At 46.3% G+C, this 14903-nt stretch overlaps 3 protein-coding genes and 1 long non-coding RNA gene across 4 annotated transcripts; all 4 read right to left on the bottom strand.

The window, feature by feature from the left end:
* Positions 1-167: 167 nt before the first annotated feature.
* Positions 168-2850, bottom strand: eif2b2 (eukaryotic translation initiation factor 2B, subunit 2 beta). The gene is made up of 8 exons (XM_037244915.1): positions 2564-2850; positions 2132-2252; positions 1549-1700; positions 1251-1414; positions 1023-1118; positions 810-947; positions 671-737; positions 168-524 (listed from the first exon to the last, which is right to left on the bottom strand). Exons 1-8 carry the CDS (start codon positions 2733-2735, stop codon positions 367-369), a joined length of 1068 nt encoding a protein of 355 aa, XP_037100810.1. The 5' UTR covers positions 2736-2850; the 3' UTR covers positions 168-366.
* Positions 2851-3139: 289 nt separating this feature from the next.
* tmed10 (transmembrane p24 trafficking protein 10) lies at positions 3140-6083 on the bottom strand. The gene is made up of 5 exons (XM_037244917.1): positions 5822-6083; positions 5075-5195; positions 4916-4989; positions 4397-4523; positions 3140-4227 (listed from the first exon to the last, which is right to left on the bottom strand). The coding sequence occupies exons 1-5, from the start codon at positions 5996-5998 to the stop codon at positions 4106-4108; spliced, it is 621 nt and encodes a 206-aa protein (XP_037100812.1). The 5' UTR covers positions 5999-6083; the 3' UTR covers positions 3140-4105.
* A 972-nt stretch (positions 6084-7055) lies between these two features.
* On the bottom strand, positions 7056-9988 carry LOC119118137. The gene is made up of 3 exons (XR_005096653.1): positions 9358-9988; positions 8678-8761; positions 7056-7309 (listed from the first exon to the last, which is right to left on the bottom strand). It is a non-coding gene; the product is annotated as an uncharacterized LOC119118137 (long non-coding RNA).
* A 216-nt stretch (positions 9989-10204) lies between these two features.
* Positions 10205-12342, bottom strand: fosab (v-fos FBJ murine osteosarcoma viral oncogene homolog Ab). The gene is made up of 4 exons (XM_037244914.1): positions 12034-12342; positions 11480-11707; positions 11271-11378; positions 10205-11069 (listed from the first exon to the last, which is right to left on the bottom strand). The coding sequence occupies exons 1-4, from the start codon at positions 12178-12180 to the stop codon at positions 10479-10481; spliced, it is 1074 nt and encodes a 357-aa protein (XP_037100809.1). The 5' UTR covers positions 12181-12342; the 3' UTR covers positions 10205-10478.
* Between the last annotated feature and the right edge of the window lie 2561 nt (positions 12343-14903).

Here is a 14903-nt window from a genome sequence, read left to right on the forward strand (position 1 = left end):
AGTTAAGAGCATTAACTGCAGCAGCTCTCCCTGGTCGACCACCGCCTCAACTTCACAAACCTACAAAAATACTTCCCGACGTTTTCATGCATGGTAATGGAGATCTATATTCATGCAAAAAAAAAAAGCCCAAATGAAAATGCTGCTGATCCAAATGACAATTGTGGTGTGGATGTCCTCTGTTATCAAGTTTATTTGATTGTTTTTAGAGGACCAATAGCAATTCTCTGCAAATGAAACTATAGTTACTCTCGTCATTCTGAGATTGTTTTTAAAAATGTCTTTGATCCAAGAGTGGCAGCCCACACATTGAAATAAGCACAACACAAACAGAGCACTTGTGTCACGCCTCTTTAAGTGGACCGATTACAATTCGTGATCCTCGGGATGGTAGAGCTCGCTCATGAGGCGGTAGATGTACGAGGGCGCGTGTCCGCCGAAGTTGGAGATGAAGAGCGTGATGAGCTCCGGCGGGACGTAGTCGAACACGGGACAGTGCACGTTAACCTTGGACAGGATCTCACCTAAGGCAGAAATGGCTCAGCGTCAATGTTGGTCAGCCAATTAACCTCGACGTGCTCTTTGCACAGAAAAGCGTCAAGAGTGAGCCGTGAACCCAACCGGTTCTGGCGACAGTAAGTCAGATGATGTGAACTGTGAGTTAATTCACCTTCAGTGAATGGAAGCACTTCATGCGGAGAGACAAATTTGTGGAAGGTGTTCTCCTCATTTGGGAACTGCAAGAGGTCGGAGAGTCAGAATGGTTTCGGAGCCGGACGCTGCGTATCCAAACGGCGCGCTCGGGTCACCTGAGGCGAGAGCTTGAACATGGGCGTGCAAACGATGAGCGGCGTGGAGTGGTGCTTGGCCGCCAGGGCCAGCGTGTGCGTCCCGTTGACAGCCCTCAGGCCTCCGTTTGCAAGGACCGTCTGCGTCCCGATGATCACCTGACGAGCCCAGCAAGCAAACGCGCTGTCCTCTTTTTCGTGACGTCACCGAATCGTCCGCCGTGATTTGCTTACCTTATTGACGCGAGAGATGACCGCAAATATGGCGGCATCTGCGATCACTGTCGTTTCAATACCAGCTTCTGACAGACTGGTGGCCATTTTGTGTCCCTGATGGAAATGCAAAGTATAAACCAATAGGCAAAATACTGTACACATACAGTGTACAATTTTAAACATGACACACAGACTCATTTCTGGACTTTATGTTTTTGTTTTTTTATGAGCCGCAGTGTGGCATACCTGGCAGAAGGGCGCACACTCGGCGACAATGACGTGGAACTTGCGTTTGCGTGCGGCGTCCTTCAGGAAGGCCTCGACGGTGCGAGAGCGGCCGATGGTCATGATGACCTCGTTGGAGTGGATGTGCTCCAGCGCCTGCATGGAGATGTTGTCTGTCGTCCCGTCTGCAAGAAGCAAGTTGGCAACTTTACAGTTTGAGCGTCATTTTAGGCTGAACCTACAGCTCAACTTCATGTGACTTTCTTTTAACTTTTGAACACACATCCAACTGTACAGCGGAAGTCTGTTAGCAACTGACCCAGCTCCGTCAACAGCTCGTTGATGGCCTCGATGACGTTGGCTTTGAGGGGAGCAAAATGCTGCCGGAAGTTCTCCTCGCTGAGCGCTCCCGTTGTCAGCAGCTTGTGTAGAGATTCCTGCTGGTCGAGCTCCTCGCTGCTGCCCCGAGACCTGCAGATATACGTGCAAAATGTGAACAACCGATGAAGGAATTTTACATATGTCATAAGCAGATAACAAAAAACTTGTTTGCTTGACTCTTAATGGGTGGCCACTGGACAGGCACTCCAGAGGCCACCAGACTTTCCAACAGCTTCGTATGCTCACTGGCTCGGTTTTGCCCCTCATATTCAATGGGTTATTGGTCTGTTTTTATTCATCGCTCATTTTATTTTATTTATTATTTATTATTTATGGTTTGTGCCTTCTTGTTTTTGTTTTGTGTCGCCTACTTGTATGTCTCGTCACCGTGGGATGGAGGAAACGGAATTTCGGTTTCTTTGTGTGTCTTGACGTATGAAGGGATTGACAATAAAGCTGACTTTGACTTTAACTGTACACAAGTCATTAAAAAGTACATTTTCCATATGCGAATGAATCACCTTGCATATTCCTCTCTTATAATCTTGAGAACACGTCTGATCATGTTCCCTACAGTGGTCTCTGACGGTTGGGCAGCGACCATGCGCCTGCCCTCCTTCCGGATGAGTTCCATGAGGTCACCTGAGATGTCAAACCATTTTCATTTCAGTTATTTGTTCACATTCAAATTATCTTGCAGCCAACGCGTGCTCGAGAAATTAAAATGTAATGTTTGTCATTGCGTGAATGTCTTACAAGGCAGTTTAAGACCACCGGTCATAAAAGAAAAACGACGCGGGGACATTTGACTTCATTAATAAAAGATGTAATGCATCGATGACATTTCTGTGCTGTCTTAATGGTGAGGACAAAAAGCGCAGTAGTACGCCAGATGAGATGTAATGGATACAAATCTGTTTAAAATAAATAAATAAATGCTTCCTATGCAGCACCTGCGCTGCTCCAGCGAGCCTGCGACGTGATCCTACGGAGCAACGAGGTCGTTTCTCGGGCTGTCTCCGCCGAGCCCCGCAGAGGTCCGGTGCCGCTCCCGCCACGCTTCAAGTCGGACAAAAAGGCCTCGACTCGCTCGGTCAGGTCCGTTTCTTTATCCCCGCCCGGCATTGTGGCAAGATATACAACTTGTTGTCACAGGGAAAGAAAAATAAGTTATCTCGTGAGTTTGTCCGATGTTGGTACGGCGGCCATTTTAGGAAGGAAGTGATTCGTGGGTAGGGTACATCCGGGTCATAGTGACAATGCGGTGTCGTCAGTGATTGGCTGAGATCTTGCCAGTGTTTGCATTGCATCATTTTGACGCAGTCAAATCCACCGGGACAGTTTTCTGCAATTTCCAGTTAATAGAGTGTCTTTTATGCGTGTTTACTTAATTATCAGAACTACTGTTGTATGCATGATGTGGGATTTTTTTTAGGGCTCAAAAGTAGGACGTCCGGGGAAAAGAGGGCGTCTGCTCACCCTAAGTTGGGATATGTAATATTTAATGGAGTACAAGACCACGCAATAAATAACAAATCCATCCTATATTTTATTCAGTAAAAGCCCAACACAACTTTACAAAATGCACCAGTCAACATAAAAATCGATTGCGCACAATGCACACGGTCGCTGCTAAAAAAAAAAAAAGAAATCCCCATGATAGATACCTTGATAATTAACCTTTATCAGACCGGAAGCTAACTTCTCCTAAGTCCATGTAACCGCACCTCCGCAAGTATCCCTGAAATGAAAATAAACCTAAAGAAATCATTGGGATGGATCTGCAAGTACAAGAAATTGTGAAGTGTTACTTGTTGCTATCAAAAGTTCAGTTTAGCAAAATGCTTGAAGAGCAGGCTGTTGAACTAACATCTCCTCCAGGCTATTTTACAAATGCTGCCAGTTGGCCATTTTAGATGGTGAGTGAGTGATAGCATAAATGAGTTCCAACATAACCTAATTTATATGGACCGAAGAGGGGAAAAAAACCCAACAACACGTTAACAGTGACCAAGCCATTCCCCAAAAAGATAAACATGTGCATGGGATGGAGGGGGCGGGCATTTACAGTATGGAAACAAATAAAACTCATGACGTACGCAAATGTAGCGAGGCAACAAACTAAAGCCAACAATCAAATAGCCTTCACTTGACTTCGAGGATCTCCTCAGCGGCATGCTCGCGGCATGTCCGCTCCAAAGAAAAACGAGCTCATTGTTGACGGGAAGCCAGAAGATTGGAAATGGTGCTCGGTCGCTCCCGACACGCGGCGCTTGTCATGTTACAAACCGCAAAACAAAGCAGGCCTGATAGCTTGTCATATTTTCATTTTAATTTTTGCGTCTTGTCGGATCATTGCGGTTGTCTGGCATCTTTGAAAAAGTCAAATTTGAGCCCACCCCCAGTGCCTAAAACTTCCCTTGCCGTCCAGGAATGATGGATGTTCGGACGCGTCGGTCGAGCCGGATGACGAAGAACGCCGGCCGGCTCCTCTTCTACTCGATCAGCTTCTTGGCCTTGAAGAAGCGGCGCAGGTAGAACACCTGCCACGTGGCCAGCCCGATCAGGCAGCACATGGAGAAGATGCTGAAGTACAGCACACGCGTGTTGGTAGACTCTGTCGGAGGCAGGAGGGAAAGTCAACATCTCCTTCGCGAGGACGGACGGGAATGCGTTTTTGTTCAGTTGCAGTCTTTCCCAACGGTTATTGAGCCCAGAACTCGCAGGGCATGCCGGTAGGGCATGCCGGTAGGGAATCCCTGCGCTAAAGCGATGGACGGATTTACCATTGGTGTCCCTCATCTCCTCCTCTCGCTTCTTCATGTAAGCAAAGTCGTTGACGATGGACTCGGAAAGGTCCTCCAGTCGCCGCAGCTCCACCTCGAGAGGCTTCAGCTTCTCCACCTTGGCAATCTGCACTCACAAGAAACATTTTTATAAATAAACTCAGCCTTACCAATTGCAATCAAGCCAACACTCGTTCTTACGTAGTTCATCCAGTAGGTGTCAGTCTAAGACTTGGTGGGCACAATGAAAGCGTCCAACCAAAACGACAACAATTAGGAATCTATTAATGCAGCTCCTCGATAGGAATAAAATATGTACAAGACATTTTTGCCACATTTATCATGCTTTTTTTTATTTTTTTATTAAAGTCCATGCTGACAGATGACAGTTGAGGTGGTCTTTGTGAGCTGGGGCCGCAGGGTTTGCGCCACAATTCCCAGCATTGCTTCTGTGTGCTTATTATCGAGCGCAGTGCGAAAACACAACAGGGCTCGTAGAAGTATTTACGAAGCAAGTACCTCCTCATAGTTCTTGGCCTCCACGCCATGCTTCATGTCCAAGTTGACCAATTGGTCCTGCACTCTTCCGGTTCCTTGACAGAAAGGCAGCAAACAAATATCAATGTTAGGACTTGCTCAAAAGTAGTAGTCGCGTTATTTTATCAACTTGAAACTTACCCATGGGGGACTTGCTCTCAAAGCACACCTCAAACATTTCATAGTCCTCTGTGGTGAACGCAAACTTCCCTTTGATGGCATCGTCCTTGCTGTAGAGCAAATGGCTGGCAGAATCTGTGATCTATGACAAAAAGATTTGGACCATTTTTGGGGGTGGGGGACTGTCCATAAATCGAGGCTCACCAATCGTATTCAAATTGCGAGCTACCAGTTTGACACACACTTCAGAAATAACAAATGTGCTCAGATGACACTAAGAATGACTTTACATTCATTACAAACAAGTCAATAAGGACATCGAGCTGTGCGATGACTGACCATGTTAACGACTTCTCAGAACAACCAAGCTTGTGAGAATAAACTTTTATAGTTTGTTTGACTTGAGCGTCATCGCATTCCCTGTTGGCGTATAGCAGCATGCTAACGTTAGCAGCGCGGCACGTTAAGAGTGACGTGTAACAGCCGGCGGAGCAAAACAAACATTACCTACCCGCACATAAGCTACTCATTTTAATATTAGCATAAAACCGCCTTTCACAAAGCCACTGTGATGTCGAAGTAGCGGTTGACGACATTTAGCATGAACTAATTAGCTTCTTTAAACCAGGAAGTCGTCCTTTTGGGGCCCGCGAGTCCAGACGATGACAGAAACAATCGACCTTAAATTGTGACTCCAAAGTTAATAAAAATGTGCTTCCGTCGATCCGTGGCCTTCGTCGGACGAGCCGGATATTCGGCGTGGCTCACCTTCAGGTTGGTTTTGGTGTTCGGCTGCTCGCTTATCTCGTACTCCCCGGTGACCAGCACATCCTTGTGGATCTCCTCCCGCAAGCACTTCCTCGAGTTGACCGGCAGGAAGAAGGAGATGGACGACGTCAATTCGACGAGAACTGGTAAGAGCAGGAACGTCGCGAACCGAGCCATGGCTGGGAACCTTTCTCACAGGCCGAGCAACCAACCAGCCACTGCCAGCTAGCTCGTCCGCTTAACAGCTTCCTGCTTCGGCGAAACGAAACCAGTTTGCTGCGGGCAGCAGCGACGCTACGAGCTCGGAGGGGGTAACTGCACGTACACGTCACATTTTGACACATGAAAAAGTGGAACGCAATAATGACGTAAAAAAAGAGGATATTTAATACTTTTCTTAAAATAACATTATTTTACGAGATGTTCAAATAGATCTATCTTTAAAAAAGGTACATTTCTAAATATATGTTTTTTTCTAGATAGTCAAACTGGTCAATTTGTCGGGGGTCAATAGAGCAGGTGTGCGTGTGTGTTGAATGAAATAAACACTTTGGCAAAACCTTTTCTATTTATTTATTTATTTTGGAAAATTATTAGAGTGTATACAATCTGTATATTTGTTTCCATTTATGAATATTTCCATTTCTTCAATAATCTGGCTGGGCTTCCGGCCACCAAGCTTTTTTACTTGGAGTCAGTGTATGTGGCAGGATAGAAAACCGTGTTAAATATTAACTCCATCTGGGTCACAGACATTTTATACAAACAATAAATCTCTTATCGCTCACTTATTGCTCCACAACTGTGTCCAGTGCCACTCTCTGTCCTCCTAATTGCTCACGATCACGTTTAAAAGCAACGGCAGGGAGGGTGTCATTCAAAGCATCCCACCATTCGCTGCGACTTCTCTGCCGGCAGCTCACACACGAGCCGGTTACATAAAAATGGTCCAGTTTCCACGGAGACATCGTCGCTCCTGAGCCCACCGGACGAGGCGGGGATACCGAGTGGCGCAAGAACGACAATTATTGGATGGAGAAATCTCCCCGGTGTCGCAGCTCGGTGCGTCAAATGGCTTCTAAGAATAGCAACCTCCTCGACGCCACCCAGATGGACTTCCAAGAATAACAGTGGTACAATTCCCCCCCTCCCCAAAACATGCCAGACGTCAGCAGATGTGAGCCACTTAAGAAGCATCGGATGGAGTTTTGGCTGTTTCATAATCTTTATCTATCAATGAAACTTGGAACTGACGTGGCAATGACGTGACCTACTTTCTCAGAGCACAAAGATAAAGATTCCCTGAATGTGGCCGGGTGACGCAAGGCGGCGGCACGCCCCGCCCCTTGACGCTGATCGCTGTCAATTATTGAGATCATCAAATTGTGTACGCCAATCGCACAAAGATGAGGGGAATGTTTGACTCTTCAGAGTGGAACAGGATATGATCTTCTGTCACGCCGGTTTGGCTTCCAAGCCATTCCAGTCCTGTCAAATGCAGTACATTTCCACAAAAGGGAATTTATGCAGTCAATTGATTTGGCAGTTAGTAAAGCTACGTGTCTGTCAGCTCGATGAGTATGTCACTATGCATAAAAAGTCTTGACATCTTACAATTTGAGACAAGCAAGCTCTCAAATGACATGCAACAAAAGTTTCACCTTATTTATTTTTGAATGAATGTTTCATTCAATTTTTAGTCTTTGGGGAAATCGTGTGGTATGTGCCCTAGCACCCTCTATTGACCACTCATTAGCATTTTTGTTGGTTTGTTTTCATGTTCAAAACGTCCAAACTAAAACCAGACCTTTTTTTTTTTTGCTTTGGACTGACGTTTCGGTACTTGTGCTTACGTGCAGAAGTGTACGTCTGTGCCTGCCTGCCTGCCTGCCTGCCTGCCTGCCTGCCTGCCTGGCTGGCTGGCTGGCTGGCACGTCTCAAGTGTTCTATTCAAAGCATCTCAGGTTGGCATGTGGGTGAACCTGCCTGTTTCATCGCCATCGTCATCACCATCCAGTCTACCTCACAACAACATCATCGCCCTCCTCCTCCTCTTCTTCCCCATCGCCTTGGTTGCCTCCCTCCTTCCCTCCCCTGGGCTGTGAAGCCGACGCGTTTTGGCGTCATAGTGGTCTAATTTTACCGCTGTTGATGCTGATGTTATGAAAAAAGAGGCACCTGCTATTTCTGCTGCTATAGCCCTCCATCCTCACGGGGGGTTGTGAGGAATATTAATAGACGCATATTAGGCACGTAGCATCTTTTGTTGAGAGGATGGGGGGCAGAGAGTCACTGCGCGGCTCTTATGCAACGGCTAATAACACGTCCGGGCTACGCCAGTGCATCACTGCCAAGACCGAAGCCGGCTGAATTGGTGTCATTTGCGGAAATTTCCACGCCAGTCGCGCTTGAACAATAGCTGGGTGTGTGAGGGTGATAACGTTCCTTACACGCACTCACACACGCCTTATTAGGCAAGCCGCCGCTCTTACACTGGGAAAAAAAATGCTCATGATTCAATGAATAAATGATAATTGCACAGAAAGGAAGGGTGGGGACTGGGGAGGGAGGATTAGGCGTTGCGTCATTTGCGCACGCTATTACTGTGGTAGATTGCTGGAAGTTGTTTTTTTTTTTAACACGCTTTTTAAAATGTGACAAAACCTTAAAGTACAACTTTGACACACACGGAGCAGCAGAACATAGAGCAATGTATTCATTTAACAAAACACACTTTTCAAAGCACGGTAAACATCCATAAATTGCAAGCAACAAATTGTATCGAAAATACGACATGAATCGTAACGTTTCACATCAATATTCCAGGCAAAAAATGTCCTCGAAATACAGACTCACCAAAAATGACAAATCAAGTGCTCTTCTTCGGTGGGCGTGTCCGCTGGATCCTCTGAAACCGCGCCCGGCCGGCTCAACTGTGAACTGTCAATCAAATAGCACTATTATGACAACCTGTAAAAAATACACTTCGCTTTATACGCTACACTTTTAAATGACACTAGCCAGCAACACGGAGATTCGAGGGAATTATTTAACCATAAACTTTACTAAGACTGTTGCTATCGAATGTAAGTGCAAACAGTGCTCCACCGTATAAGCACTGTTGTCCGTGCCAAAAGTGACATTTTGAAATGTATTTGAACACAAAATCATTTATTTCACATCATTTCATGTTATGCCAATAAGGCACATAAATCAACATGTTGAAGTCACATTTGTTTTGGACGTGTGCTTTAGTTTGTGCAAAGCTGCGTTTGCGTGCATTATGAAGCAATTTTCGGTGCACCGTGGAGTTTTGCTTGATGTATTGCGAGCGAGGAGGCTTTCCAGTGAGGTTTTTGCTAAATTGCAAATTTGTGGTCGAGATGCAAACGACGTCGCTTTCGGATCCTCTCTGTTGCACAAGCTACCACGAAGCTACCTACCATGTTCCCCCCTATAATTTGTCACCTTTTGTACCGTTTCCGTGCAATTTGATTGGGATTGACGATACGAGAGGTGAAGCTCGAAATGGTCACCTTTGAATGCGTTTTGAGGCCGCCTCTGGGAACGTTTCAACGCTAGTCCAAACCGGCTTGCTCGAAGTCTCCATTTGGTCACGGAAGTGTGACGCCATCTCGCCGCGCTCAGCATTCGGAGGAAAAAAAACAAAAAAAAAACACTGACGTCAGAGTTGTGTGACTTGTGGCACAGTTAACCTTGGCAACAGAAAGTACATGAAAAGAATCAACAGAACAAATGGGTAACACTGGAAAACATATTGTATCATCATTTACTTTGGCAAACATTTGGTCTGATTTGAACTCCTGTATAGCAGACGTTTAAAATGTCTGGAACTATACAGGTTGTTTTTAAAGAGTCGAAAAAATCTAAACATCTATCCTGATATACTGTTAAATAATTTTCTTACATGTAAATCTTAAAATAGTTCAAAAATATATCCTCGAAATGTATTTCAAAATAACTGAATTTAAAAAACGAAATATATATATCTCAACGGTGTCATTATAAACAAGTTGAATGTCTGCAGCATAACCTTTCGATTCCAAAGATGAGGTGCATACCTAATAAAAGGTATGTGAGCATACAAACGCCACCAGACCAAAGTGTCAATTTAAAAATCGCTAAGAGTTTATTTACATCTATATATATATATATATATATATATATATATATATATATATATATATATATATATAACAAACATTGACATTGACTTGTTTGCTTCTGTTGTAAAAAAATAAAGTCAAATCTCATAAATGAATTCCCCAAAATCAGAAAAACTTGTGTTGTTTTCACAGAAAACCTTCATATGCATTATAACGTTCAGGACAGAGCACCTGTACCAATGGTTGAAGTTGTCAGTTTTTTTTTACTATTGCTCCTCGGACAGGAAACACTACGACGACAACGAAGACAGAGACGACTCTCGGTTATGCAGCACCATTAGAAAACAGATCGTACAAGAATTTGTAGGTTACTTGGTGGTAGTGAAACATGCTACATGTAAAAAGGCAAGTCATAGCATAAATAATTGTCCGTAGCTCTGTGATGGAGAGAGACCATGTGCTCTTTTGGAAGTCAAGTAGGGACAGAGGGGCTTCTGAGTCGCCGTAACTCCCAAGAGTCTCCAGAGGTCTTAAAGGGCCAGCAGTGTGGGCGAGTTGAGCGAGTCGGACGACTGCTCGTTGCCGCTGCTCCCCCGCCTGTGGGCCGCTCCGCAGCCAGGGAAGGAGTCAGCCTCGGGGAAGGTGAACATGAAGGAGGACGTGAAGGTGGTGCCGGTCGGCGTGCAGGTGACCACCGGCGTGCACAGCGGCAGCTCAAAGTCACCGCTGGTCACCGACGGGTGCAGCTGCTCCCAGTCCTGAGCGCCACCGGACAGGTCCACCTCGGGGACCGAGCGCTCCACCTCCGTCTTGCTCAGCAGGTCCAGGGACTCGTCCAGTACCGAAGCGTCCAGGTCGCTCAGTTTGATCGCGCCGCCGGATGCGGCGGTGCCGGCAGACAGGCCGGAGAAGAGCGAGTTGGAGACGGCGGGGGGCTCGGCGGAGACGCACGAGCGGGCCGGCGAGACCGATGCCCGAGGGAAGTCAGAGTCCAGCTCGGCGGGAACTTTGCAGAAGGGCCGGTGGGCGGCCAGGATGAACTCCAGACGTTCCTTCTCCTTGAGGAGGTTGGCAATGTCGTTCTGAATGCTAGACTTCTCGTCCTCCAACTGATCCGTTTCCTGAGAAGACGTAAAAGAGGAGAGGAATCAGTGCCGGAAATTGCAATCTTGGGTTGCTGTGGGCGTGACATGAGTGACTGGAGCCAGATTGGCCGCTTAGTTTGTATGTGAGCATCTGGCTGTGAACTGTGGCCAACAGCAGCTGTTTGCCAGCGTTATCGAGTGTATTCCAAGTCAGTCCCAAGTGAGGCAGATACTTACAGCTTGGAGCGTGTCGGTAAGCTCCTGCCTCCTGTTGCGGCATTTGGCGGCCGCCTGCTTGTTTCTCTCCCGGCGAATCTTTCTTTTTGCTTCCTCCTCGGCTGAAATCTGCAAGAATTGAAAGACAAAGTTAACCCGTGTGTTCATGGACAAGAAAATGCACATTTTCAAGACATCTGATGAAATAATAACCAGAGTGAAATATTCACCTCTTCCATCCTGCCTCTCTTGGTGGTGCTGTGAGGGCGGGATGCCGACACCTTCACCGCCCCCCTGGGGTAGGCCGGGCTGGGCCTGGAGGTGGAGGAGTGTCCCCTGTGCGAGGGGGCCACCGAGGAGATGAGCGGCTGCACCATCCACTGCAGGTCAGGGCTGCTGGAGATGGCCGTCACCGTGGGGACGAACGAGGCACTCAAGGTGGTCAGCTCGGTGTAATCCTGCAGAGGGGCAAGAAAAATGGACGTCAGCGCAGTTCCAGGAGGGAGAATGATGTTTTGTAGCCAATACTTTTGTCAAACATCAAACTTGTATGTTTGTCAAAAACGAGACCGGTTTTATTCCTAAAAAGCAAGCGTATTTAATAAATACTACTGTCAGCCACTACGACATAAGGCACTCTTTCGACATTAACACTTCAATTGCATCATGATTCCAATAAAATGCACTATGCATCAGAGTTCAGATTCATATTTGCATTTGAACACATGTGAACTGCTCAAACGCTCCATTGTTATCATGATTTATTTTGGAAGCAAACGCGTACCTGAGATTGTGGCGAGCCCATGCTGGAGTAGGATCCGGCTGGGGACGCTTGGTAGTAGCCGACGTTGCTGTTGCTGTCAGCGGCCGGGGACGCGGTGCTGCACCGGGAGGAGGAGTCGCACTCCGGCTTGAAAACGTTGAACATCATCGCTCCAAATTCCCAAGTTCAAAAGGAAAGCGTGAGGAAATCCCTGCCACCAAAGGCTTGCAAAGGTAGAATGGATCGAACGAATACAATCAAATGACAGCAGCTCCAAAGGCTTGTTTGGTCTTGCTGTCTCGCCGAGCAGTTGAGCGTGTACTGACAGGCAAGGCTGCTAGCAGCTCTTTTATAGTCTGCGACCGGGCCGCTCGTGACGTCACGGGGGCGAGGGGGAGACACCGAGGGTGGAAAAGACAGAAACGCGGAAGAAAACGTCACGCTATCAGAACACAAGACCTCTTAAAATACGTCTACCGTTCAAAAGAAGTAGCAGTTAGTGAAATGTAAAGGATAATTATGGCAAAAAGTCCACATTTTGACAAGAGTGTTCCTCCCGCTATCAAAGAATGGAAGATTCCGCTCCGGGATCCCCTGTACGTAATTTTCCAAATATGGCGCATCCTGTAAAAAGGGGCGGGCTCTGATGGTAAACCAGAGAGCTGGCCGCCGTGACGTTACGTAAGGCAACAAACACTCAACTTGTGAAAACGCAACAACTACCAAAGCACAATGGGCGGCCGGGCGAGAAGTGAAGTGAAGGACGTGATGCAACGAAAACACGACTGACAGCACAATCTTTTGTTGTTGCCTTTTGAACGGCTTGTTCTCAACTACGGAGTGACCCGGTTTCTTTTATATAGTCAGACAAACGTCAGCCGGTGGATAAAAAGGAGCGTAGATATTTGAACATCATATCTATAAACGTGGATATTTTTGTGATGCTTAGCATATTTTTTAAAGTAAATTTAATCTTTCCTCCTTTTGCCCTAAAACAACTCCTATACGCTACATTTAATGCCAATAATCTTTTACCTTGTCTTTAATTGAGAAAAAAATATAGGCAACAAGGTAGAAGAGTGGTCTTCCTAATTGTCAGTGGCTCTTTGATGACTGAGATTTAGTGATGGAAATGAATGTGTAAAGTTATGGACCAACCTCAACAAAGAAACAAAAGCGCCCATGAATTTGTGAAATCAAATGTATCCATTTAAAGTTGGTTAATCCGTGACAAAGGTCATTCAGAAGATGATGGTAAACTCAAGTCATTAGAACAGAAACACAAACAAGTAAAACACAGCAGTGTCTTGAAATATGATCTTAATTTGACCAAAATGGTGACTTAAAATTCTCGTATATTTACCCTGATAAATGAATGGAAGAGATTTGAATGTGCAAATCTTTGGCCTGTGGGTGCCATTTTTCGCTTACGTGTTAGCATTGAGCAAGCGGGGCATACCTAAGGTAAAGTTGTTTGGTATGTCAATTTGTCGACTTCCAATCAATTTTTGAACGAGTGTTGTTAGTCACCTAAATGTTGAACAGAGGCTGTGATGTACCGAAGTCAAATTCCTTGTCTGGCACGCCCAAACATGGCCAATAAAAATTCTTGAATCTTGAAATGCTGACGCGCAAAGCAGGCCATCCGTTTGCGTGTGGTGTGTTGCATGTTCCAAGCCCCGGGGCGGTGCTCGTACTTTTCGCTCAAACGGGCGTGTCGCACTTGCAGAACAAGATGGTTGTGTGTGTAAATGTGGGCGAGTACTTTTCCAGGTGTTCCCTGAGAAGGACAGGAGGGAATCCTGTGACCTCTCCCCTTCTCACCTGCATGGAGGACAGACAGGTAGAACAAGGGCATTGTGCTTTGACAACCAACCAACCAACCAACCAACCAACCAACCAACCGCTATTGTCATTGCCACGAGCGAGCGACCTCCCTTCACGTGAAGGATTTTACGTGCTGACACAATCATGTTTTACAACACTTCCAGCGAATGCGGAACGAGGTCATAGTTCAGTTTATGCTCATTATTCATTATGTGTTAATGCAATTTATGATGTAATAGTAACTCCACGAGACAGAGTATAAACGCTGAAAACAAGTTTAGAATGTGCATTATTGACGATATCACGCCGCTTGAAAGCTTTGTGTGTTTTCTTTCCCGCGCTGGTTGTTGTTGTTGAATATTCCCGATCGCCATGGCAACACTCCACCCCTTTCGCGGTAGTGACGTAATCGTTTCGTAGGGCAACTGAGATTATTTATGTCAACAAAGTGGCATTGCTCGACGGCAGGAAAAAAGGACCAGACTCCTCCTCGCTCCGGCGGGGTTTGTACTCAGTGACGTCAGGGGCGAAGCTTCCAGAAAGACGGCAGAGTGAGACCTCATGCGTGGATTCCTGTCTGTGAGCGTCGTGGCTGAAATAGGACACCTCTGCAGGCGATGCGAGCGTGCCATCTTCTCGTATTTGGTTTGGGTCGCTTGGTTGGCAAATATATTGCATAATTGCATCTTCCATGACATTCGGCGTTACGTGCTGCCATTTGTTTGGTTTTATTTTCAAGTCCTAAATCAACCAATGCGCTGATGTTGCCGAGTTAAAAATAGCCTTTTTCGGAGGTGAACTTTGAACTCCCTGGCTAATGATGTGCCAGTAAATAAGCCCGACCCCTCCCTGGCAGAAGCGGCTGCCGGGAAGCCCAAGAGGCCCCCTTTCCTTTCCTTTCCTTTCCTTTCCTTTCCTTTCCTTTCCTTTCCTTTCCTTTCACAATGCCCCGCTTTCGCTTTCCCCGACTACCGGTCACTCCAATGGCTCTGTGATGTCATCAGCGACCTAAAAATAGCCCGTAGAAATCACATAAATGAAGTCAGGGGACCCATTTTGGTTTT

The sequence above is a fragment of the Syngnathus acus genome, chromosome 24, assembly GCF_901709675.1.
Source record: "Syngnathus acus chromosome 24, fSynAcu1.2, whole genome shotgun sequence".
Classification (NCBI taxonomy): domain Eukaryota; kingdom Metazoa; phylum Chordata; class Actinopteri; order Syngnathiformes; family Syngnathidae; genus Syngnathus; species Syngnathus acus.